This window comes from Cetorhinus maximus, chromosome 23, assembly GCF_964194155.1.
Source record: "Cetorhinus maximus chromosome 23, sCetMax3.hap1.1, whole genome shotgun sequence".
In the NCBI taxonomy this organism is placed as follows: domain Eukaryota; kingdom Metazoa; phylum Chordata; class Chondrichthyes; order Lamniformes; family Cetorhinidae; genus Cetorhinus; species Cetorhinus maximus.
This window is the reverse complement of record NC_135901.1, coordinates 22769601-22797464: the sequence shown is the minus strand read 5'-3', so window position 1 is coordinate 22797464 and position 27864 is coordinate 22769601. Positions and strand designations below refer to the sequence as shown.

The window sequence follows — 27864 nt, the reverse complement described above, 5'->3', positions numbered from 1 at the left end:
GGACCGGTTCTTCATTTTTGGCTGAGGCCAAAGCAACAGCCGTCAACATATGACAGTCATTAACAGAACAAATAAAGCATTTAAGACAAATGAATTTAAACAAAGGCAGGTCAGAATGTGGAACCTGCTGCCAAAGGGAGTGGTTGGAGATAATATTGATATATTTATTGGAACACTTGAAAATACAGGAGAGAGAACGGAACAGACCGATAAGAAGCTGGATATAAATGGTCAGTTAGAATTCGGATGGGGTCAGGCTGGAAGTGATTATATACACAGGTTGATTGGCCCATTCCTCTTCCACATTCTTCTTCATGTATAGTGTAAAATTGAGAGAAAACTCCACCCAGTGAACCCGGGAGAGAAGCAATCAATGGGCGGAAAGAATTGAAATTGTCAGAGAGCCGGAAGAGGCAGTTCCCAGTGAGTAACAGTAAAACCACTGCGGAAACTGAACAGACTGAACCCAACCGACAATTTAGATAGATTGCGACAAGTTCCCACGATTGCAAAAAGCGCAAACAGCACAAAGTAAACGTGAAATAAAGGGAATGTGAAATTAAAGAAATGAAATGAAATTAATTGCATATATTTGAAATTAAGCTGAACTGGAGAAATTTGGACTCTATTGATAGAATATAGGGAAATAGGACAAAAGGCAGATAGAAATTCCCGAGCATTTTAAAACCGCAGTAAATGATTGACCTTTGACCACTGATGCTCACTCTCGGCTTTGCTCAATCGGTGCTAATGAATCCCATCAGTTTGTGTTGGATCTTGCTATGCACAGCTGTGTTCCTCTCCAACAAACATGATTTTTATGGAAACTGATTGCTTCGCTGATCATAAAATGTCCCCGTGGGTTTGTCTCTTACCAAGGAAAATAGAAAGGGGAATATAATTTAATTCATAGAATTATCCAGTATGGAAGGATGACATTCGGCCCATCGTGTAGGCGCTGACCCTTTAAAAGTGCAATCCCATTGTTCCCACTGCCCATGAATTTTCTCCATCGCTCTATATTTTTATTTACATTTCCAGCACAGATCCATTACCCGTTTGAAAGTTACAATGGAATCTGTCCCCAACACCAATTCAGACAGTGCAGTCCTGATCGGAAGAATTCGCCATGTAAAATAAGATACCACCTCATTCCCCACTTGATCATATTTTCATAAGAGTGAACAAGGTTCAAACAAGTTTCCAGCAAATAAAATTACTGCAAAAAGCAGAGCTATTCACGCGATTGAATTCACCTGGACAAACAGTGGCTAAACAAAAAGATAATGTTGTTTTTTTTTATCCTCCAGACTCTAGTTCCATAATTTTCCGGAATTCGCCTGTACAAACCTCTGCTGTCGGTGACACCGTTACTTTAAGCTGTGAATATTCAGGGTTCTGTCAATACACAGCACATTGGTACCGTCAGTCCCCAGGGCATGCTCCGGAATACCTGCTTCAGAGACACACTTCAGGTGAGGAGAATAAAGAAAACGCTGCCGAGGGGAGAATTTCTGCTTCTATCGATCCTGCCGAGAAAATCAGCCGGTTAAATATCTCCCAACCACAACTGAGCGACTCCGCTGTGTATTACTGTGCACTGAGTCGGCGCACAGCACAGTGATACAGAGCACGGAGAGAGTTGTACAAAAACCTAAACATGGTGGGATTACAGACACACAGTGACACAGAGCACGGAGAGAGCTGTACAAAAACCTGAACATGGTGGGGTTACAGGCACACAGTGATACAGGGTGCAGGGATATTGGGAATGCAAGCATTATTCACTAATAATTTCTCAATGCTTCTTAGTATTTTCCCGCACAGATTAAAATGATTCAACTGATCAGGCCTGCATTTCCTTCTCACGCCTGACGCCCTTTGATTTTCCCTTCCTGTGCAATTCACCTACAAACTTAATTGATGAAATTATTCCGCATTCTCACCTCCTTTACTTCACATCATAAATGCATACTTTACTGATTCATAATTCACCGAAGTGCAAGTTCATTAGCTCCTGTTTCCACAGGGACTGGAAGTTTTTTTCTTTCTCCGAATTGGTTCAATCCGTCTTTTACCCATCAATTTGATAAGAAGTCACCACCTCCTGTGATTTCCCGGATTCTGTCTACAATCGATTGAGAGATTAGTCTGCTGGGACTAAGAGCCAGGACACATTCCGACCGGAAAGATGTTTGAATCGGGCTGAGGGTAGCGTTTCTAACAATTCACTACGGCTAGGAGAGGCGCCTCTCTGTGACACGGACTACTCTTCAGTCGGGCGTCCAGCTCAGCTCAGCGCGAAATAGCCTGGATGAAAGGGCGCCAGCCATTCAGCCTAAAGGTGTAAATAGGCGATAAAAGGGGCTGGGCGAGTAAGGCGCAACTGTTTGAGAGCCTGGATTTAGCTCAGTTTAGGGCCTCATTGTTGATTATCATAATTAGAACATGCCTGGGGGCCGGATACCACATCACTGCCCTTGTCCTCCTGTGTCTCCCCTGAGCAGTTAGAGCTGTTCTGTCTGGTCTCACTACCTTCTCCCACTCCTCATTCAGATCAAGGGGGCGCAATAAGATGAATTTGACCACGTTCTCTCTTTCGGCTGGCAATTCGTGTAAAGAGTTCAATGAGATTAGGTAGCACAGAGAGTACTCTTTTTAGGTGAGGTCCCCAGAAAACTTCCAGAACAAACCTTGTTCAAGAGTTTTTTATGTCCTGACAAGGTGTCTCAGAGAATCTCCCGATGTGAGTCCACTTCACAGGTGCAGCAGCAATGAGCATGAGATCGTCAGTAGCGAGCGGCCTTTTAAACTGCGTTTGAAATTAACACCAAGATTGTGTTTTTTCCCAATCACTTGGACTCTGTTAAAGCTGTGCTTTAGTTGAAGCTTTTACACCAACTGCTGTGCAGCTTCTTTAAGGAGAGCCAGCAGACATTTTCGCAGCCTCCACAGCGGTTCCCAGCCCTGACTTCAATTTCTTTATCAGAATTACCTCGTGCTAAAGATGGGTTAAACCGGCGATTCAGCTGAACATCCAACCTTGTCCCAAATTTTACTCTTTGGTGCCTGAAGTATTGGTGAAAACCTGGCTCCCTCCATCACCACCACAAGCTCCCACTCCCGCCCCCACACCCCACCCACAAACACACATACACTCACACACATCCCCCAACATCCACCCCGCCCCCACAGCGCCACACCCCACCCCCCCGCTCCACCCTCGCCCCCCCGCCCCCCCCCACACACACACACTAAATCCCTTCAAATATGTGCACAGATGGAAAATAGCGGGAAATAAACTTAACCCCAAGAGTGATTTATGTTTCGCGGAATTATACTGTAGGTAGCGTTGATTCTTCCAGTAATGAGCTGCATCCAAGGACACGGGTGAGTGAGGTTGAAAATTGCGGAGAATCCGGTCATAATCACTCAGTCCTCCTTGCAAAGCGGAGAGGTACCATGGGGCAGAACAATTGCAGGATGTGAGAATCAGCACAGATTTTAGAAACGATAATTAGGGACAAAATTAACCGTCACCTGGACAAATGTAGATTCGCTAAGGAAAGTCATCACTATAAGAGGTGGTGGTGGCGTAGTATTATTGTCACTCGACTACTAATCTAGAGACCCAGGATAAAGATTTCGGGACCACGTCGGATGGTTAAATTTGAATGCAATAAAAATCTGGAATTTAAAATAATCTAATGATCGCCGATTGTCGTAAAAACCCATCTGGGTTCCCCAATTTCATTAAGAGGTAGGAAATCTGTTGTCCTTATCTGCCAATGTTCCAGACATCATCATCCCTGGGTATGCCCTGCCCCACCGGAAGACAGACCCAGCAGAGGTGGCGGCACCGAGGTATACAGTTGGGAGGAGTTGCACTGTGAGTCCTCAACATTGACTCCGGACCCCATGAAGTCTCATGGCATCACGTCAAACAGGGGCAAGGAAACCTCTTGCTAATTACCACGTACTGCTCTCCCTCAGCTGTCGAATCAGTGCTCCTCCATGTTGAACATCATTTGAAGGAAGCACTGAGGGTGGCAAGGGCGCAGAAGGTATTCTGGGTGGGGGACTTCAATGTCCATCACAAAGAGTGGCTCGGTTGCACCACTACTGCCCGAGCTGGCCGAGGCCTAAAGGGAATAGCTGCTTGACTGGGTCTGTGGCAGGTGGTGAGGGAAAAACATACTTGATCTCATTCTCACGAACCTGCCTTCCGCAGGTGCATCTGACATCATGGTATTGGTAGGAGTGACTACCGCTCCTTGTGGAGATGACGCCCCATCTTCACATTGAGGATACCCTCAATCGAGCTGTGTGGCAATACCACCATGCTAACTGGGATAGATTTCGAACATATCTAGCAACTCAAGACTGGGCAGCCATGCGGCACTGTGGGCCATCAGCAGCAGAAATGTACTCGAGCACAATCTGTAACCCCATGGCCCGGCAGATCTCCCACTTTACCATTATCATCAAGCCATGGGATCAGTCTTGATTCAATGAAGTGTGTAGGAGATGCCAGGAGCAGCACCAGGCATGCCTAAAAATTAGGTGACAACCTGGTGAAGCTATAACACAGAACTACTTACATGACACACAGCATAAGCAGCAAGTGATAGACAAAGATAAGTGATTTCACAAGCAATGGATCAGATCTAAGATCTGCAGCCCTGCCACATCCAGCCGTGCATGATGGGGGACAATTAAACAACTCACTGGAGCAGGAGGCCCCTGAAATACCCCCATCATCAATCATGGAGGAGGACAGCACATCAGTGCAAAAGATAAGCCTGAACTATTTGCTCCAACCTTCAGCCAGAAATGTCGTGGATGACCCACCTCGGCTCCTCCAGAGGTCTCCAGCATCACAGATGCCAGTCTTCAGCCAATTCTATTCACTCCACGTGATAGCAAAAAACCGCTGAAAGCACTGGACACTGCAAAGGCTATGGGCCCTAACAATATTCCGACAATAGTACCGAAGACCTGTGCTCCAGAGCTTGCCGCGCCCCTAGCCAAGCTGTTCCAGTACATCTACAACACTGGCATCTACCCGGCAATGTGGAAAATTCCCAGGCAGGAGTAATCCAACCTGGCCAATTACCGGCCCATCAGTCTACTCTCGACCATCAGTAAAGTAATGGAAGGGGTCATCAACGGTGTTATCAAGCAGCACTTCCTTAGCAATAACCTGCTCTTTGACGCCCAGTTTGACTTCTGCCAGGGCCACTCAGCTCCGGGTCTCATTACAGTTGGTTCAAACATGGACAAAAGAAGGTGAGGTGAGAATGACTCCCCTTGACATCAAGGCCGAATTTCAAAGACTGTGGCATCAAGGAGACCCCGCAAAACTGAAGTCAATGAGAATAAGGAGGAAAGCTCTGCTGGTTGGAGTCATACCTATCACAAAGGAAGATAGTTGTGGATGTTGGAGGTCAGTCATCTCAACTCCAGGACATTGCTGGAGGAGTTCCTCAGCGTAGTGCCCTAAGCCCAACCATCTTCAGTTGCTTCATCAATGACCTTCCGTCCATAATAAGGTCAGAAGTGGGGATGTTAGCTGATGCTTGCACAATGTTTAGCACAATCCACGACTCCTCAGAAACTGAAGCAGCCCACGTCCAAATTCAGCAAGACCTGGAAAATACCCAGGCTTGGCTGACCAATGCTGATGACTGGTCCTCCAGAAGTAACATTCGTGCCACACAAGTGCCAGGCAATGACTATGTCCAACGAGAGAGAATCTAACCATCGCCCTTTGACATTAAATATCATCACCATCGCTGATTCCCCCATTTTAAACATCCTGGAGGTTACCACTCACCAGAAGCTGAACTGAAATAATCATATAAATACCTGAGGCTAAAAGAGCAATTCAGAGGCCGGGAATCCGGCGGCTAGTAACTCACCTCCTGACTCTCCAAGCCTGTTCACAATCTACAAGGCATAAGTCAGGAGTGTGGTGGAATATTCTCCACTTGCCTGGATGAGTGCAGCTCCAACAACGCTCAACAGGTTTGATACCATCCAGGACCAAACAGTCTGTTCGATTGACACCCCATCCATCAACATGCACTCCCTCCACGACCGACGCACAGTAGCAGCAGTGTGTACCATCTACAAGATGCACTGTAGGAATTCACCGAGGTTCCTTCGGCAGCACCTCCCAAATGCACGACCACTACCTTCTAGAAGGACAAGGCAGCAGGCACATGGGAACACCACCACCTGGAAGTTCCCCTCCAAGTCACTCGCCACGCTGACTTGGAAATATAATTCAATTCCTTCACTGTCGCTGGGTCAAGATCCTGGAACTCCCTTCCTGACAGCACTGTGGGTGCAGCCACACCACATGGGCTGCAGTGGTTCAAGAAGGCAGCTCGCCACCACCTTCTCAAAAGCAATTAGGAACGGGAAATGAATGCTGGCCGAACTAATGAAGCCCTCATTCCTTGAATGAATTACAAAAAATAACAGTGTTAAGCACGTTTGATACTTAACTAAATTGCATGAGTTATTTGATGAGGTAACGGAGAGGGTTGATGAGGTGAATGCGGTTCGATTAAATGCCATATAAAAGTCTTGGCAACAAAGTTACAGTCCGTGGAATAAAAGGGACAGTAGGAGCATGGATGCGAAATTATCTGAGCAGCAGGAAACATAGTGGTGAACGGCTGTTCCTTGAGCTGGAGGAAGGTATATAGTTGGATTCCCCATGGATCGGTGTTAGGATCCTTAATTTTTCAATTTATATCAATGATCTAGACTTGAGTTTACAGGGAACAATTTCAGAATTTGCAGATGACACCTAATTTGGATGTAGTGCAAACAATGAGGAGATGGGGAGAAGCTTAAAAAGCACATAAACAGACTGTGGAACGTGCGGCCAAGTGGGACGTGCAGGTAATTGAGAAAAGTATGAACTGATTCTTTTTAGTACTAAGAGCGAAAAGAAGCCACATGAAAACAAGGGTCCAGTTGCAAAGGGGATGCAGGAGCAGAGGAGCATTTGGGACTATGTGAATAAATAATTGAAAATCGTTGGGCAGACTGAGACAGCGGTTACTAAATATATAGCATACCGGGCTTCATAAGTAGGATATAAAGGATACAAACAAGGAAATTATGATAGATCTGTGCAAAAGACTTGGCCTCAGCTGGAGTATTATGTCTCGTTTTGGCCATCGCACTTTCGAGTGGAGGTGAAGGCATGAGTGAGGGTGCAGAAAACACTCATGGGAATGATTCCAGTGAAAATGAATTTCAGTTCCGTGGGTGGTTGCTCTCAATGGAGAAGAGGAGATTAGGTGGAGATTTGATATACTTGTTGGGGACAATGTATGTAGGGAAGGATTGAGAATGAGAGGACTCCAATACAAGGCGATTGGTAAAAGATACATGATGGAAATCTTTTTCCATAGACTGAGTAATTATCTGCTGAGGATATTGTGCAGCCGGCTACTTGAAATGCCCAACGTCTGTTAAAACAATTTGACGTATCTGCAATGTTTAATCTCGGTGACATCTAATGGCTACGGGTTTTACCATCTACTGCACAAGGGTTTAAATATGTTTGAAATCAAACACAATATTAACAAAATATGCTTAAGTTTCAATGTTAATTTATTGAACATGTTCCTATTCACAATGCTGTTGACATTATTCCATATTTCTGCTTAATTTAATTATTTATTCATTTGGTGACGAGCGGTTGTTTGGATTCGATATTGAGATTTTCTTGCAACGTTACATTTGATTCTGTTGGAAGTGTTTGTAGAATTGAGTTGCTTCTCCATAAAACGGGTTTCAGCCCCTCGGTGATGAGATTTGGTGTTTTTCTCCTGAGGAGATTGTGTGTCTGGGTGACTTTGAATTAGTAGAATTTGTGAAACGGTTTGGCGGTTCTGCATTGTTCCTGCATTGTTTAAAGTCGGTGACGTTCAGCTGTTATACGTTTTGTGATTGAATGGAAACAGTCTACGCGTTTGCATGTGCTTGCAGGGCGATTGTAGGTAAAAACGGGCAGGCTTCAGAAATGGCAAAAACATTTAAAGATGTGTTAGAACATTTTGTTTTTTATTTGAAGTGATAACTGCAGATTAAACTAAACCATGGATTACGGCGCTCATTCAGAACACAATTCGTTACTGCAATCAGAAACTACATAATTAACAAGTTTTCAAATTGTAGAGTAACATTAATATAATTCAAACAATTATAATGCTGTAATATTTCTCCATATTGACTGAACAGATTTCATATTAACATAACTGATCATTAATTGCCTTTCACAATTCTGCTGTGCACTGCGCACTATTAACATGATCGGGAAAGTTTTTAGGCTGGAAACATTTTGTGATTATGCATGTAAAAATTTCAATAGGAATATACTGATTCTACAGAATTGTTCAGATTCACGAGAGATTTTGAATAACTTTTTTATATCCCTGATAACCTTTGCATTGACTTAAAGAAGAGTTTGACATTGCAGCTTAGCAATATGTCTATTCGGTTATTACATTCCTTCTGTGCAGCCGTAACCACATTGTTCCTTCAATGTCATTGGGATTTGGATAGCGAGATAATTGTCACTAATCTAGTTTTAAGCAGTTTTCGGGGGGTGGGGTGGGGGGGGGGGGGGGGGGGGGGCGCGTGGGGGTGTGGGGTGGTGTGGAATTTTCTGGCAGTAAAGGAACTGTTCTTACATGTTTTTGGAACTGTTGGAAGGTTCAAACTGCATGTGATTAGAGATTGACAAGTAAGTGCTTGAAATTCGAACAGATTAATTTAATTGCAAACATTAATATTAGTTTTGAACTTAATAACGACATCCTGTCTCCCATAGCTGTGCTGTACACAGGATAGAATTGTAGGAGAAGAACGGATTATATCTGAGCTTCATGCTTAACTCTTATTAACTATTAAATTGAAGAACAAAACCTCGAATCAATTTTCTGATTATATTTCATTGTTGAAGGCGATCTGAATGAATTGTTCTCATCAAGTTTTATACTGATCAATTTGGATCTTCTTTCAATGAACAATATATTTAATAATTAAATTATAGAGATTGTTCTCTAGGAAGCACTTCTATTGATAATAAGTAACTGCCAGGAGCATATTTTTACATATACTTTCGAGTTAAGACAAGTTTGCTTTAGCTAACAGATGATGTTACAGCTCATCGACAGTTAATGCGGCGTGACCCCGGCCAGATTTGAAAATATTTAAAATATTCCACTCATAAATTCGTCGTGTGAATTACTCGATGAGAGTGGATGGAATTTATGATTTATCAATGCGTTCAGAAACACGCACAGTTTACAATTGTGTACATTAAAACAGAGCAGTAGAAGTAAAAATAAAATGGTAAATAGATTAGATTTAAGTAAAATTGATATACTTGTCTGAATGTTTCCATCTCGTAATTTGAAGTTTATTGTTTAACATTGTTTCAGTGTCAGGTTGATTTAAATAAACCCCAATTATTTCACAAAGTACCAGGGAGAAGCAAATTTTCAATTATTGAAAACCATTTATTTAATATTATAGAGTAGAAATCAGCTAACAAGAAAATGAATTGACAATAACAGCATAATTAACTTATAATAAAATATTAAGGATAATTAATTCAACATAAATGCACTCCAACAATTGAGCAGTTTCCTGGTCATTATAGTGAATGCAAAATCTCAGAATGGAGAGAATTTTTACTTGTATCCAAAATGAATTGAGAAAAGAATACTTTTCTTACTCAGCTGTGCTCAGAGCGATAAGGTGTTTCGCCTCGATGATTTTATTGATTCTATTTATCCCTAAAATAAAATAAAATCAGTGGCTTTCAAATTGAATGTTTCCTGATTTGTTTAATTCTTACCCTGTCATTCAGTCTCTGTTACGGACACCAAATTACCCTGAATCTGTAATATTTGCTGTGCTCATTTTCAGGGTAAATTAAACCTTACACTGTTTGGAGATTTGAGACAGACAGGGAGAATTAGATGGAGTTCAAAGGGAGTTTTGAAATAAAAATCAGATTAATTTCAAAGAAGTTATAGAATAATTGTCGTAAATTGACCATTGATCAATTTGAATCAAACAGCTTGAATGAAATGGACAGATTGAACAGATCTAGCTGCTGGGAACTCGATTGTTGCACCATTTGTGTCTGTTCTGTTTCTGTGCACGTGGTCACTGTGCTGGGACCAGGAATCTTCCTGACTGCTTGTAAACCTTCTGGTTCGCTCTCCTGTATTTCAGGAAGTGAAATTTAATTTATTTCTTCAATAAGCTTGTATCTGTGAGAAATGTGAAAGTTTGACTTTCTGCCCAGGTGCCTCAGAAATGAGATGCCCAACCCATTGTGACAGTCAGAAAGGACAATTCAGAAATGACAGACAGACTGTCGAGGGAGATTTGGTCGATTTTAAATCAACGATGTACCTGTCTTGGGGGTGTTCAGTTAGGCAATGCAGAGAGTGCTTTATTCTATTTTAATCCGTGCTGCAGCAGTCCTTGGCCTATTTGGTTGGACAGTGTGGAGGAAGAAATTAGCCTGTATCTTATTTTTAAACCTGTCATAGGATGTTGGGGTCGCTGGCAAGGCCAGCATTTGTTGTCCATCCTTAATTACCCCTTGAGGAAGTGTTGAAATGCCGCCTCCTTGAATACCTGCAGGTACACTCACAGTGCTGTTAGGTCGGGAGTTCCAGGATTTTGACGTATTCACAGTGAAGGCGCGGTGATATAATTCTAAATCAGGATGGTGGGTGACTTGGAGGGGAGCGTACAGGTGGCGGTGTTCCCAAGCACCTGCTGCCCTTGTCCTTCTAGTTAGGAGATGTTGTGCGTTTTGAAGGTGCTGCTGAAGGAGCCTTGGCGAGTTGCTGCAGTGCATTTTGTATATGGTACATACTGCTGTCACTGTGCGGCGGTGGGGGAGGAAGTGAATGTTTAAGGCAGTGGATGGGGTATCAATTCTGTGGGCTGCTTTGTCCTGGATAGTATCGATTTTCTTGGGGTTTTTTTAAAGTTTCACTCATTGAGGCAAGTGAGAACTATTCAATCCCAGTCCTGACTTGTGCCTTGTAGATGGTGAGTTGTCTTTGTGTGATACGAGTTGAATTACTCGCCACAGAATTCCCAGCCTCTGATCAGCTCTTGCAGCCACAGCATTTATATCGAAACCGGATTGAACCCTCTCCTGGGCATATTTGATGGGACAATATAGAGGGAGTTTTATTCTATATCAAACCAGTGCTGTACCTGCCTCGGAGTGTTTGACACTTCAGTGGAGTGTTGGCTTTCTGTTGAATCCCACCCTGCAGCTGGTGACAGGAGTGTACCAGGGGAGGAGTGGGGGCTTTATTCCATATCATAACTTGTCCTGTTACTGACCTGAGAGTCTTTTCCCTGCAGAGGTCAAACAAACTGAATCAGCATCGAACTAACTGGCTGTGAGTCCTCGAGCCAGATCTGTGAAAATAAATTGTTCCATTGCTCTGTTGAAATGACGCACGTTAATTGTTATTAACAATATTTCTGGAGAAAACATGTATAAATTTTAATGAATTAATTATGTTTAAGCATTTTGAGTATCAGAAAATCATTGAATGTGAGTGACCTGAACTTGAGCACAATTTCCGAACAAACAGAATCAGGGAGTGACAGTGAGGCTCCAGAGAGCAGCGCCTGTTCTGATCTGATCAGAGGCTGCGAGTTATTTAAACGATTGAAATGGACAATGACCAGGCTCCCGCTCCAAATAACCAGCCGCGGGGGATTTAGGAAAAAGGATCCGATATCAAAAACTCAGTCATTGGACTGCCGCCTGTAGGGGGAGGAATGAATGACAGAATGAGAGAATGAGAGGACATTCGGCCCTTCGATCCTGCCCTCCATTCAGTAAGATCATGGCTGATCTACCTCGACACATTCAGTCTCTTTACCACACACCCTCACTCGCTCACTCCCTCTGTCACACACACTCTCTCTGTCACACACAAACTCTCACATTCTCCCTCTCACACACAAACTCTCTTTAACAAGCACACACTCTGTCTCTCACACATTGCCTCTCTCTTTCACACACACTCTCATACAGACTTTCACACACATTCTCTCATACACACTCTCAACTCTACACACTCACACACGTGCACACTATCTCTCTCACACACATGCACTCTTTCTTTCTCTGACGCACACGCACACTCCCTCTCTTTTACGCACACCCATTCTCTCTCTCACATACATGCACCCTCTCTCCCACGCACATACACACTCTCACACATGCACACACTCTCCATTCTCTCTCTCTCTCGCACAAACACATTCCCTCTCACACACACACCTTTTCTCTTGCATATACACTCTCTCTCATTCTCTCTCTCACACACACTCACTCTCTCTGACACGAACACTGGCTCTCTCTTTCACACATTCTTTCTCTCCCACACACACACACGTTCTCTCTCACACACTCTCTCTCACACATTTATACTACCTATTACTCACACCCTTACACACTCACTCTCTCTCTCTCACACAGTCGCTCTCTCTCTCTCACACACACAGACAGTAGCTCTCTCTCACACACACATTCTTTCTCTCCTACACACACATTCTCCATCTCACACACTCTCACACTTATACTCCCTATCTCACACACACACACTCTCACACACTCTCCGTCTCTCTCTGTCTCTGTCTCTTTCTCTCTCAAAAACACGCATACACTTGCATGCTCTCTCTCTCTCTCTCTCATGCACACAAACACATTCTTACACACAGAAATGGGCTGAAAATGCCAACTGCAGAATGAAAATCCGTTAAACTGCATAAATGTTCATTGTTCCATTTCTGGTGCCTTTTTGTGGAAAATGAAATTACAACAGGTGACATCACCATATATGTGGGGAATTTCCAAGTGTTGAACCAAACACAAAGAAACAAGAAAAAGGGAGGGATGTGACAGAGACCACGGCCGCCTGGATCTCCAACACTGGTGCACACTTGGTGCAAGATGCCTGCACGGCCCATCCCGGTTTTGCTGTAACCTTCCCCTCCAGCCCCCTCAGTCTGCCTATTCTCGCACTGACAAAGGTTTCTCAAAGAAAGGAATCGGCATTAAAGCAGCTGGCCAGCGATCTACACTGCTGCCTGACTTTACACAGCCGGTGTTACTGAAAGCTGATCAATATGGAGAATCGGGACAGGATCGATGGAGAGGAAGAGGAGGAGGTGGAGGTGGTGGAGCCGAATGGAGGAGCCCCCAGCTTGATGTGGACAACAGACAACGGAAAGCTGAGCCGGAGTGGAAAATCATCCGGAGAAACATCACCTTGATGAGCCTCCTGCACCTGGGCACCCTCACTATGCATAATCACTCATCCTCACTCAATATCACTCACTCACTCACCCTCACTCCCTCACCCTCATACACTGGCTGTCACTCACTGGCCCTCACCCACCCTCGCTCACCCACCCTCACTCCCTCACCCTCACTCACTCACCCATCACTCAAGCACCCTCACTCACGCACACTCATTCACCCACCCTCACACACCTTCATTCACCCTCATTGACTCACCATCAATTACTCGCTCACCTTCATTCACTCACCCTCACTCACTCACCCATCACTCTCTCACCCATCACTCTCTCACCCATCACTCACACACTCTCACTCACCCTCACTCAACCTCATTCCTCACCCCCACTCACTCACTCACCCTTACACACCCTCACTTACCCTCACTCACCCTTACACACCCAGCCTCACCCACCCTCACTCACACACCCTCACTCTCCCTCACTCACCCTTACCCACCAAACCTCATTCACACTCATCCACCCGCCCTCACACACCCACTCACCGTCACTCACATACCCACCCTCACATACCCACCACCGCTCACTCACTCACTCATCTATCCTCATTCAAACACCCACCCTCACTCACTCATCCATCCTCACTCACCCACATTCAGACACCCACCCACGCTCACTCACCACCTACCCTCACTCATTCCTTCACTCACCCACACACCCCCAATCACTCAGCCACCCACCCTCACTCTGTCACTCAGCCACCCTCACTTTGTCAATCATGCACACGCTCACTCACTCGATCACTTTTCCTAAATCGGTTTGTGGGAGGGCGGGAACTGCGAGGAAGAAAGACCTGGAAGCGAGGCCTGAGGCCTAGCAGTTCCGGAAAGTGGAGCATGGCCCAAGGGAGTGACAAGCGTCGGTGGAAAGGGCAGAGAGGCGGGGCTAAAGCGCAGAGAGCCTGGGGGAAAGGGCAGGGAGGCGGGGGGAAGGGAAGAGAGTCGGGGAAAGGGGCAGCAATGCAGCAGAAAGTGCATAGAGATGAGGCAAAGGTCAGCGAGCCAATGAACGGGCAGAGATCCGTGGAGTAAGTGCAGAGAGCTGGGGGAGAAAGGGTAGAGAGGCGGGGGGAAACGGCAGAGCGGGGTGGGGGGGGGAGGGCAGAGAGGTGGGAGGAGGAAAGGGCAGAGAGGTGGGAGGGGTAAAGGGCAAAGAGGTGGGAGGGGGCAAGGGCAGAGAGGTGGGAGGGGGCAAGGACAGAGAGGGGTAAGGGGGCAAGGACAGAGATGGGGAGGGGGTAGGACAGAGAGGGAGGAGAGGGCAAGAGCAGAGCGGGGGGAGGGGGCAAGAGCAGAGCGGGGGGAGAGGGGAAAGGGCAGAGAGGCGGGAGGGAGAAAGGGCAGAGAGGCGGGAGGGGGAAAGGGCAGAGAGGCGGGAGGGGGAAATGGCAGAGAGGCAGGAGGGGGGAAAGGGCAGAGAGGCGGGAGGGGGCAAGGGCAGAGAGGTGGGAGGGGAAAAGGGAAGAGAGGCGGGAGGGCAGAGCGGCCGAGAGGGGGAAGCTCAGAGAGGCGGGAGGACGACAGGGCAGAGAGGCGGGACGGGGATGGACAGAGAGGCGGGAGGGGGGAAGGACAGAGAGGCGGGGTGGGGGAAGGACAGAGAGGTGGTGGGGGGGAAGGACAGAGAGGTGGGGGTGGGGGAAGGACAGAGAGGCGGGAGGGGGAAAGGGTGGAGCGGAGGGGGGGTCTAGGGCAGAGAAGTGAGGGGCGGGGGAAGGGCAAAGAGGCGTAGGGGGAAGGACAGAGAGACGATGGAAAGGGCAGAGAGATGGGGGAAAGGTCAGAGAGCCAGGGGAACGCGCATAGAGCCTGGGAGTAAGTGCAGGGACCTGGGGGAGAAAGGGCAGAGAGGCGGGATCGCGACAGGGCAGACAGGTAGGGGATGAAGGGCAGTGAGGTGACAGAAAGGTCAGCAAACCGGGGAAAAGGTCAGGGACCGAGGCGAAAGTGCAGCGAGCTGTGGAGTAAATGAAGATAGCTGGGGGAGAAAGGACAGCGAGGCAGCGGGGAAAGGGCAGAAAGGCGGGAGGGTGTAAGGGTAGAGCGGAGTGGGGGGGGGGGGTCCAGGGCAGAGAAGCGGGGGGTGGGGAGGGGAAGGGCAGAGCGACAATGGAAAGGGCAGAGAGATGGGGGAAAGGTCAGAGAGCCAGGCGAAAGCGCATAGAGCCTGGGAGTAAGTGCAGAGACCTGGGGCAGAAAGGGCAGCGAGGCGGTGGGGAAAGGGCAGAGAGGCGGGAGGGAGTAAGGGCAGAGAAGCGGGGGGTGGAAGGGCAAAGGGGATGGGGAATAGGCAGAGGGGAGGAGGGAAAGGCCAGAGCGGAGGTGGGGAAAGGGCAGAGAAAAGGGGGGCAATGGGCAGGGTGGGGGGAGAGTAAAGGGCAGAGCAGCGGGGGGGGGGAAGGGCAGAGCGGCGGGGGGTAAGGGCAGAGGGGTGGCGGGAATGGGCAGAGGGGAGGGGGGAAATGGCAGAGAGGAGGGAGGGACAGGGCAGAAGGCAGGGTTGGGGCGGGCAGAGAGGCGGATGGCGGGGGAAGGACAGACAGTCAGGCTATAGCGGGGAGAGCCGGGCAAAAGCAGTTGTGAGCCGAGGCCCCAGGTGCCCTGGGCCCCACTCTCTCTAACTCTCCCTCTCTCTCTCTCCCTCATTGTCTCCCCTCCTCCTGAAATCCTTTCCATTCCCGGGGAAAGGCGCCAAGTGCCTGGGATAGAAGGGAGACAATGTCTCCATGCGCTTCCCCCTGGCTCCCTGCACCTTTCTCCAGCGGGTGTTCGCTGACGCTCCAATTACAACCTGTTTGTCTCCCACTTTTACTGCTGAAAGAGCGAAAATGCTGGAATCTATTATTATGGAGTCTATCACGGGTCACTTAGAAAATCCAAATGCAATTATGTGGATCCATCATGGTTTTGTGAAAGGGAAATCATGTTTGGCTGATTTATTTGAGGCCTTTCGAGGAAGCAACAAGGAACATGAATAAAGGAGAACCTGTGGATGTGCTGTACTTGGGCTCCCAGAAGGCATTTGACAAAGTGACACATCAAAGGTTATTACACAAAATAATGGTGTCGGGTGTAACATTTCAGCATGGGTAGAAGTTTGGTTAGCTAACAGGAAACAGAGAGTTGGGATAAATTGTTTATTTTAGGTTGGCAAGATGTGACAGGGATCAATGCTGCGGCATCAACTATTTACAATTTATATCAATGACTTGAATGAAAGGACTGAATGAATTTGCTAAATTTGCTGAGAACACAAAGATAGATAGGAACGTAAGTGGTGAAGAGGGGATAAAGGTCAGCAAAGGGACATAGATAGGTTAAGTGAGTGGACAAATAAATGACGATGCCGTATAATGTGGGAAAATATAAACTTGTCCACTTTGGTAGGAAGAATACAGAAGTAGCATAGTATTGAAAGGGAGAGAGATTGCAGAACCCTGAGGTACAGAGGAATGTGGATCCCTTTGTGCATGAATCACAAAAAGTTATAATGCAGGAACAGCAATTGATGAGGAAGGCAAAGGCAATCTTGTCATTTATTACAAGGGGAATAGAATAGAAAAATAAGGATGTTTTGCTACAGTTACAGTTGACGAGACCTCGTCTGAATTACTGTGTACAGATTTGGTCTTTTTAAGAAAGGATATAAAAGCATTAGAAGCTGTTCAGAGGATGTTCATTTAAATGATGCTGGGAGGTGTTGTCGGTTATCTCATGGGGAAAGTTTGGATAGGCTGGGCCAGTATCCATTGGAGTTTAGAAGAATGAGAGCTGATTTTATTGAAACATATAAGATCCTGAGGGGAATTCACAGGGTGGATGCTGAAAGGATGTTTCCCCTTGTGAGAGAAACTAACGATAGGGAACACAGTTTAAAAATAAGAGGTCTCTCATTTCAAACGGAAATGAGGAGATTTTATTTTTCTCTCAAAGGGTCGTGAAACTTTGGAACTCTCTTCCCCAGAGAGCGATGGAGGAGGAGTCATTAATATTTCAAAGCAGAGGTAGAGAGGTTCTTCATTGACAAGGGAGTCAAAGGTTAGCGGAGAGTAGGCGGGAATGTGGAGTTAACGCCACAATCAGATCAGCCATGATCGTAGTGAATGGTGGAGGAGGCTCGAGAGGCCGAATGGCCTACTCCTGCTACTGATCCGCATGTTCATATGTACATACGATTGGAAAATGTTGTACTTGCTGTAACTGGTATTCAGTTTAGAGTTCTATGGTCATTATATAGGTACCATTACAAAGGGACTTTCGAAGGATCGTTGCTGTTCTTTGTTTTGGGGGGACGTGGAGAGGGGAGGGGGCATCAGCCAATTTGAACAGAGCCAATTTCCAAACTGCAAAGATGTGAATGACGAGACAATTTCTCTATCACCAAGTGCTGTTGATTGAGAAATAAATGGTGGCCGAAATAATGTGGGAACATCCTCTGCTCTTCCATTTTAATCCAGTGAAAGGTACGTCATTCAGATGACATCAAAATGTTCTAATTTAGTCATGGGATAGAGGCGGAAAAAGAGGTGTGGGTTTCTAAAGATGGAACCGACAGATGAGGATCACCAAATGATGGAAATAATAAATGATCAAATGTGGATGTGGGTTTTAGTTGGAATGTATTAGGATATGTTTAGAGTTATAGTCAAATTTTGAGTTGTTTGGTTACTTAATGATCACAAATCACAGAGTCTAATTTGTTCAATCGGCCATTCTTTCCCAGCGACACCGTCTTCGCCCACTCTCTACAGCCTGGTCTCCTCTTGTCAGCAACACAACACCGACGGCTCCGTCACCTACGGCTGTTTGGCGATGGACTACTCCCCAGAAATCACCAGCCTGACCTGGAAGGAAGATGGGCAGCCGATCACCACTGGATTTAAGACTTACCGTCAGTGAAAAACCAGAAGGGAACCTTCACCCTGAGCAGCCAGTTAACCATCACCGAGTCAAAGGGGGAATGCAGCAAAATCAAGTGTGAGGTTCAATACAGCGGCTCAGCCAAGAGCATTGGAATGCAATGTAAGTGTTGGGGAACCTGTGAGAAACAGAAAGGCTGTGATTGATCTGTATAGGGCCATGGTTATAACACATTTACAGTTCTCTGCATAGTTCTGATCCCTGGAAATTCCAGGTTAGTGTTCATTGACCGCAAAGAGCCTGTTAAAATATAAGAACTCATTGTATCTGTTATCAATTTCTTCTGCAAGAAATGGCTAACCTGTGTTTTTTGAAGGTGCTGGACCTGACCTCTTCCCTCCAACTGTTCTCCACACCATGAGTTCCAGGAAAGAAATCACAACCAACAAATTTGCAACTGCCGTCTGTTCAATCATCGATCTCTGTTCAAAGTCAATGACCGTGAAGTGGATGAAGAATGGACAACCCATGGATTCAGGAATTGTCACCTCTCCCGTCTTTGAAGTGAACAGGAACTTCTCGGCGACCAGTCGGCTGAAAGTCTCCGCTGGGGAATGGTTCAGCGACGGGGTCTATACCTGTCAGGTCACTCACCAAGGGGTCACCCAAAGTCGAAACGCCACCAAGTGTTAGGGTAAGAAATACAAACCGAGGAAGCAATAGATCATTCTGCTCTCCGATGTTAATCAAATCAGGAATTTATTGGAGTTAGTAGATGGAACAACTTCTAATTTACTATCATGTAGTTATTGTTTAGTTCCCATGTAAGGGATGCAATCGGATTGTTCACCATTCAGGATTTTATCACATCATGTCTCTATATTGACGTCACAGAGTGAGTGAGGTGGACTTGACATCAGCTTTACCCTGAGTCAGCTGATCATATTTGGAGAGGCAGAAGGTGTCTGGAACCCTTCACTGGTAACAGCTTCGGGATAGAGTGTTGGAAAGTGCATCCACCCTATTTATAAAACGGCTTTCCTTACTGCATTCCAGGGCCCAGGAATGATACATTTGTATTGGGACTGGGGCACCGCAGATTCATGAGAATGTTACCGGGGCTGAAAGACTTAAATTATGAGAACGATTTACACAGACCAAGCTGCTTTTCCGTTGTGTAAAGAAAATTAAAGACGATAGTTAGAGGTTGATATGTCCAAGGTGATTTATTCTCCTTCAGGGAGTGAAGGCTGAATACTGCTGTCCTGTTCCTGAAGGTGAAACTTTGGTTGATCTTCATTTCTGTCTCACAGGTGATCACCACTGCCCCAACGATCCCACAATTACTCTACTTCCACCTCCAATAGAACAGGTCTTACTGGAGGCGACCGTGACCTTAACCTGCATCGTTTCTAATGCTCCTTATGGAGTCCTCGTGTCCTGGACACAAGAGAAGAAGCCTTTGAAATCAGAGATCGCCGTCCAACCGGGAGAGGATCCTGACAGCGTGGTCAGCAACGTAAACATCTCGACACAAGCCTGGCTGAGTGGGGCTGAGTTCTACTGTGTGGTGAGCCATCAGGATCTGCCGACTTCTTTAAGAATTTCCATCCACAAGGAACCAGGTGAGCGGTGAGATTGAAGCAATAAGTGGTTTAATGTGTCTATTTCCAGTGTAAGTGTAAGGATCAATATTTATTATTCAGTGTATTCATGGTCTACTCTGATTAGCAATTTCGCCAACTAAACGCCCTGGGCCTGTGGACTTTCAGGGGGAAATTGATAAGTAGATGAATGAACAATGAATTGAAGGCTGTGCCATTGGGTTTAGATGAAGCAAGATGGGAGGAGCCTGGTGCGAAGCTGAAACACCAACATAGACCAGTTGGGCCGAATGGCCTGTTTCTGTGCTGTAAACTTTGAGAAACTTTCTAGTCCAACCCCATAAGTTCTCAGGGAAAAGGATTGTGCCACCACTGCTCCGAGCTGGAAAACCGGACAGATCCGAAAGTATTTCATTTATTAATTCATGGGATGTGAGCGCCACTGGCTGGGCCAACGTTTATTGCCCATCTCTAATTGCCCTTGACAAGGTGGTGGTGAGCTACCTTCTTGAACCGCTGCAGTCCATGTGATGTAGATACACACACAGTGCTGTTAGGGAGGGAGTTCCAGGATTTTGATTCAGCTATAGTGAAGGATCGGTGATATATTTCCAAGAAGTGGATAATGAAACCCCTTAATATTCATCACAAAACACGTTTCTCTCACATCTAACCAGCAGTTTCATTGTCTACGAAAGTATCCAGTTTATTGACATTTATTGTACATTTTCTGCAGTTAAAGACCCGTGGGGACCGTCCGTGTCTGTCCTCCAGCCCTCGGCAGACGATGTCTCCGCTCAGAGATTCGTCTCCCTCAGCTGCTTAGTGAGAGATTTCTCCCCGCGAGAGATTTTCGTCAAGTGGACCGTAAATGACAAGCCGGTGGATCTCGGGAACTACAAGAACACCGAGGTGGTGGCGGAGAATGGCAATCACTCCTTCTTCATGTACAGCCTGTTATCCATTGCAGCGGAGGAGTGGGCCAGCGGCGCTTCTTACTCCTGTGTGGTAGGACATGAAGTGATCCCCTTGAAGATCATCAACAGAACAGTTGATAAATCCAGCGGTAAACCGAGTTTTGTGAACATTTCCTTTGCACTGATGGACACAGTTAATTCATGTCAATGAGAATCTCTCGGTTACATTTCAAACTTCAATTATAAAAATAATAAAGTCCTTTTCTCCAATCGTGATTTAAATACACAATCGTTTAATCAATGTTGTTTTCCACTTTTGCTGATGTTAGACCTGTTTTGTTAAAATCGGATATTTACAGGTCTCACACCCAAGTCTTGTACACCCAGTGCTCCCAGCTCAGATACACCCTGGGTTAGAGACAGAGTAAAGCTCATTCATTACGGGATTCTGCAAAATAACTTCACTAACTCTCCTCCCACTAAGGAGAAATCTGACAATTCCCATTTCTGACAAACAAACACAGCACATTTAGATCTTGGTGTTCCTGCTTATCTTGCTGCCCATCCCTTTAAAATGGATGTCAGCTTTAAGCTGCTGCACCATTCCCACTGGGAACTGAAATGGAGTCACACAGAAACATGTCCCAACAATTCCCCATCAGGGAGAGGGGGAAGGGAAATTGTTAACCCTCTGTACCCCCATTTCGTCAAAAGAGAGAGTTGGAGGGGAAATTGTTAACCCACTGTACCCCACTTCCCCAACAGAGGGAAGGGAAGGGAAATTGTTAACCCACTGTACCCCACTTCCCCAACAGAGGGAGGGGAAGGGAAATTGTTAACCCACTGTACCTCCACTTCCCCAACAGAGAAAGCTGAAAGGAAAATTTAAAGCCAATTTTACCTCCACTTGCTACACAAAAAGACGAGGAAGGTCATTGGTTAACCCAGTGTGTCTCCACCTTCCCAGCAGAGAGAACTGAAAGGGAAATTGCTTAGACAACCAGACAGAGCAAAACTATTAGCTCACTGGACCCTCACTCCCCGAGCAGAGAATCTGGAAGGGAACGGATCTCTACTGTCAGGATTCAGTTACCAACAGTCTAAGTCGGCTTCCAGCTTACTGGCCACGATTTAAAACTCCCATCATGCTTAGGATGTTGTAAGAACATATATTTATGCAACATAATTTGAAGATGTTTTAACACCCTTGTTCCTGTTAAGCTTATGCTAAGATTGATTTCCCATAAGCCGAATCTAAACTGGTGATTGAATCCTCCCTGGGTTGTTCAAGGTTCTGTCCCTGAATTTTATGAGGCACATGGTTGATTGTTTGCATTCGTTCACCTGATATCACCTTGCATCTCACAGAAAACACGTTTATACACAGAACATTGAAAACGTTCACCAAAATTTTCACCATCAAGGTCAGACTCGATCATTGGTACTGGTGAAATTCGGAGAAATAGTAAAAATACACACAGCTGACACAAATGGACAGACACAAACACGCGTACACACACACACATAGGCACAGACACGCAGACACAAACACACACAGGTACAGGCAGGCACATTTACACCCACACATGCGCACCCACACGAACACAGGCAGACACACATAGACAAATACACACACACATGCACACATGCGCGCACAATCACAAACACATGGGTGCAGATGCACAAACATACACAGACACACACGTACACACAATCACACAACACACAATCACACACATAAACAAATACACACGCACACAATCACACACATGCAGAAATACACACACAGACACACTCACTCACACACATATGCACGATCACACACACACAAACAGATAAAACCAGACAAGCAGACTCATACAAGGACACAAAGCACAAATGTAACTATTAGCACATGCATTATCACACGTTCACAATGACATAAATACAGACATAAAGACACACACTATCGTACACATTAAAACAAATGCATGGACACACATTAACACATGCACACATATGAGCAGACGACACCCAGACACAAAAACACAGAGGAACAGACTAACACATTCACAGACACACATGTAGACACAAACATGAATATACTCATCCACACTAGAAAACAAAAAAACACACGTTAGTACATATGAAAACATATACACACATTGATACATAGTTCTAAACATCGATCAACACACAAATGCACATATTAAAAACTCTCTCTCTCTCTCTCTCGCTGTGTCACACACACACATACACACACACAGACGCTGTGACACAGACATTAATATGCTGACAGACACGTGGAACACAAAAAGAAACATTAACACTCATATTAGCAGGCACACATTAAACAGGTAAACACACATTCACATAGATAGTAATAAGTAAATATAGACATCAAGGCATAAACACACACAATAACATACTCATACATCCACATTGGCAGAAAAACAAAATATACGTACAGACGCAGACACAAAAATACACAAATCAGCACTCATTGGCACATGAACACGCACATTAACACACATGTACACCTATGGACACACAAACAAACAGTAATGCAAAGCGCGAGATACTCTGCACACACACACAAAAGCTAAAGCACAACACAGAGGCCAGGCTATTGAAGAAAGTATAATTCAAACGTACTTTTTTAACGGGCATATCCTCCGGCAATTGTCTCTATTACATAATAACCCGATAAACACACTGAAACAATGTTCTTACTGAGAAACTAATTTAAGTTAATGACGCACCAAACATTCCCATCCCAAATAGACAAACAAAATGGGAAATCACATCTGAGCTTTTAAAAAGCAACATTCACGGTTTCCAAATAAGTAGCTCAGTAAATCTCTCCCGATACCCATTATAATATTCTCCAATAATAGATCATACGAACCTGTTCGAAAATAAACTGATACTGGAGAAAAGTTGCCATATTTCCCGACACTGACTGTACAAAGATTGTAAAGGAAGAACAGCTGTGGAGATAGTTACAGAGATAGGTTACTGAGTGTCACGAAATTAGTAGTAGATATACATTGAATATTGAATACATTAATAACTTAGGAAAGAGAAAAGGAAACGTTTAAAAAATGATATCCTAGATTAATAAACAATCTAATTATATCTCCTCGGCTATATCCCCGTAGATTCCACAGACCGCATCTGGACTGAAGACTCTGAGGATGATAACGGCAATATCTGGACAACCGCTTCTACATTCATCACCCTGTTCTTCCTGAGCATTTTCTACAGCGCTGCCGCCACTCTGGCGAAGGTGAGAAGATTCAATTCATTCACACTTCAAACTGACAGAAGCGGTTTGAAAAATCTCTCAATGTTTCATTGATTAAAACTCTAACATAAATGTCCTAGATTTGCTTCATTATTTCATCTTCTTTGACAGAGCAAGTGACCGGTTGAATTTTGGACACCGTAGATTTTCCTCAGCTCTTTATTGAGATCTCTGTATTCCGAATTTAAAATATGTCCTCTCGGTGACTCTAAAAATGAAATACCTTCAGTTTATGTTTCCGAATTTGTAACTGAGACAATCATGGACGGTATTTCCATTTCTCTGTTTCAAATGTGCGAGATAATTATGATTGCATTGCAATAGCAGCTTATAATTTCCCAGTAGTTTGAATTCCCTGTGTAAATAAGTAACGTTTCTCATTCCTCATTCACAATTACTCCCTTCCCTTTATATTGAGCTCCTGTTTTCTCTTTCTGGTCTCTGTTACAGTTGTACACATAGTTGGCAGCTCAGAGCGAATGTGCTCTGTTCTCAATGTGACTCTCAGTCATTATTTTCACTTCAGTTAACTTTAAAATAAACTTTTCTGTAAAATGTTCTCTGAAATTGTTAATAAATCATGAATGTGAAACGAACTGACTTTGCTGAACTCCTTTCTCCAAGGCCCATCGACACCGCTCCATTTTCCCTATTACACTGTTTCCCCCGCTTTCCCAGGCAGGTATTTTTAACCAGTCCTGTCTGGGATGTGAAACAAAAACAGCAAATGCTGGAAAAACTCAGCAGGTCTCACAGCATCTGTGGAGACAAAAAAACAGAGTTAACGTTTCGAGTGCTTTTGACTCTTCTTCAGAGCCCAAGATCCTTCAGTGAAAGAGTCTCTGTGCCACCCAGGGACCCATCGGTGTTAATACACCTTTACCTCTGCCTTTTTATGCCAAACTCCAGAGGCAGAATGATTGCACAGCGAGGAGAACCTCGGTGATTTCACTCATACTCAGGCCTGTCACAGTCACATGTCAGGTAATAGTAAACAGCAGGTGTCTACTTCATCAGATGTCCATACAGGATAGCATATGGAGGACTAAAGTTTCCTTTACACTGTCCCATTAAACACTCCCAGGGTCCGTGTAGCAGGGGTTAGATAGGAAGTAAAAGTTTTTTTATCTCTTTATCCTTTCATGAGATGTGGGTGTCGCTGGCAAGGCCGCCCCGAACAGCCCGGCTTCCGAGGCCATTTCAGAGGGCAGTTAAGTCACATTGCTGTGGACCTGGAATCACATGTCGGCCAGGCCGGGTAAGGATGGCAGATTTCCTTCACTAAAGGACATTAGTGCAGCAGATGGGTTTTTACGACAATCGGTGATAGTTGTCATGGTCACCATTACTGAGGCCAGTTTTCAAGCCCAGATTTTATGAATTGAATTCAAATCCCAGCAGCTGCCATGTTGGTATTTGAACCCAAGCCCCCAAAGCATTCACCTGGACTCTCTGTATCTTGTCCAATTAAACACTCACAAGGCAGAGACGTCACAGGCCACCTTCTCAAGGCAATTAGGGATGGGCAACAAATGCTGACCCAGACAGCCACGCCCACATCGCATAAATGAATAACAAAAAGTACACATATAAGATAGAAGGAACAGCTGACACAAACCCAAGGATGACTCCCAGAAGCTGGGGCCGATCTGACAAAGACACATTATCGAGCAGTAATCCTGAAAATTATTACCACAGTTTGGGGTTTATCAGGAATACCAGGGAGCACAAATCGTGGAAATTCTCAGAATCTGCGGCCTGCCTGACGCAACAAACAACTGAACTCACTCAACATCACCCCCGGGGTCCTCTCTCCCTGCTCCATTCCCGCTGATATCATCCTCCTGAACTCACTGAACATCACCCCAGGGATCCTCTCTCCTCCCTCCATTCCCTCTGATACAATCCTCCTGAACTCACTGAGTATCACCCCAGAGACCCTCTCTCCCTGCTCCATTCCCTCTGATATCATCCTCCTGAACTCACTGAACATCACCCCAGGGATCCTCTCTCCTCCCTCCATTCCCTCTGATACAATCCTCCTGAACTCACTGAATATCACCCCAGAGACCCTCTCTCCCTACTCCATTCCCTTTGATACCATCCTCCTGAACTCACTGAACATCACCCCAAGGATTCTCTCTCCCTGCTCCATTCCCTCTGATTCCAGCTCTGATGCGAAGCTTCAACTCTCACGCCACTGATTCGCCACTGTGTTTTCAGTTTTTAACCAATCATATAAACTCTCTGTTTAAGCAGTGTGGACATGAGCAAAGAACCCTCATTCCCACACAAGGCCGCAGCGGTGAATGTGCTGAATCCTGTCCACTCGGACACCAGGGGCGTTATCACTGTGTTTTAATCAACCAGAAATTGAACCCAGGCCGCGGCAGTAGAAGTTCCGAACCCTAACCATGAGGCCAGCAGGGAGGTTACCCCTGCAGTTTGATAAACGATACTTTTGCCATTTTTTTTTTCCATTTTAAACCACTTTCTCCAGAGGCAAAATGACCTATTCAGCCAATTAAAACAACCATGCCATTGGCTAGATCATGAAATTGATAGGTTGGTGAAATAGTACCAAAAACTGTGAAATGCAAAATTCAATTTCCAATGCCCACCAATCAAATCACTGCGGTTCCTGTCAACCTTTTGAGGCAGCAAACGGCAGATTTTCATGACGGAAAATAATTGACCGACATAAAATTCTTCCACTTTCATGTCATTGTTTTTAGTTCCTAATCTCCACCTCAGACATTTCCAGTTCTATTTAATGCCCACGTGGAGCTTTAACTCTGTTTCTTGTTCCGCTGATTATGGCCGGCTTGCTATGCATTTCATGTTTTGATAAAGCCAGGAATTGGTGTTTTAATGAAAACAGGGGGGCGCTGAAGTTCACAGCAGGCCTGGCAGCATCTGTAGAGACAGAAGCAGAGTTAACGTTTCCAGACAATATGACTTTTTCAGAACTGAAGGGAGGTAGAAAGTGATGGGTTTTATGCTGCTGCCGAGGGTGGGTGGAGCAGATGGAGCAAAATAGAAGGTCAGGGATAGGTTGGGGGTCAGGAGGGATTCAATGACAAAGATGTCATGGAACACAAGTCAAGGGAAATGTTTATGAAATCATTAAAGACTAAAGCATGTGTTAATATCTAAACAAAGGTCAGCACTGACTGGAAGCAAAATAGCAGAATGTGTTAGTAGCAGAAAAAGAGTCAGCGCTGTCTGAAATCAAAACATGAGAACAAGATGCAGACTGGCACTTCGGGGGTTGGGGGCTGCAGGGAAATTAAAATGGAGGACAGAGTTCATAATGTGAACTTGTTGACCTCAATGTTGAGTCCAGAAGGCTGTAGAGTGCCTAATGAGAAGATGAGCTGCTGTTCCTCCAGTTTGTGTTGGGCTTCACTGGAACATTGTAGAAGTCCGAGGACAGAAATATGAGCGTGAGAGTGATGTTGAATTGAAATGGCAAGCGACAGGCAGGCCTGGGTCATGCTTGTCGACAAGTTTGGCAAAACGGGCAGTCAGTCTGTGTTTAGTCTCCCCAGTGTGGAGCGGACCACATTGTGAGCGGTGAATACAACAGCCTGAATTGTAAGAAGTGCAAATAAATCTCTGCTTCACCTGGAAGGAGTGTTTGGGGCCTTGGACAATGAGAAGGGAGGAGGTAAAGGGGCAGGTTTTACACCTCCTGCGATTGTATGGGAAGGTGCCATGGGAAGGGTATGAGGTTTCGGGGGTGATAGACTTTTTCAAATCAGTAATTGGTTTCTGGTTGTGATATTGCTGCA

The 27864-nt window shown here is 45.3% G+C and overlaps 1 protein-coding gene, 1 long non-coding RNA gene and 1 gene segment (V, D, J or C); 2 read left to right on the top strand and 1 right to left on the bottom strand.

Moving 5' to 3' along the window:
• LOC144697113 (uncharacterized) overlaps positions 1-27864 on the bottom strand; it is a 425270-nt gene that overhangs the window by 140718 nt on the left and 256688 nt on the right. The gene's annotated exons all lie outside the window — the stretch shown is intronic.
• LOC144697625 (uncharacterized) lies at positions 18766-20733 on the top strand. Its single transcript, XR_013580408.1, has 3 exons — positions 18766-18957; positions 19577-19888; positions 20604-20733. It is a non-coding gene; the product is annotated as an uncharacterized LOC144697625 (long non-coding RNA).
• LOC144697624 (Ig heavy chain C region, membrane-bound form-like) lies at positions 20750-24666 on the top strand. The segment is given in 3 exon segments: positions 20750-20933; positions 23925-24052; positions 24182-24666. Coding segments are annotated over 3 exon segments (258 nt in total).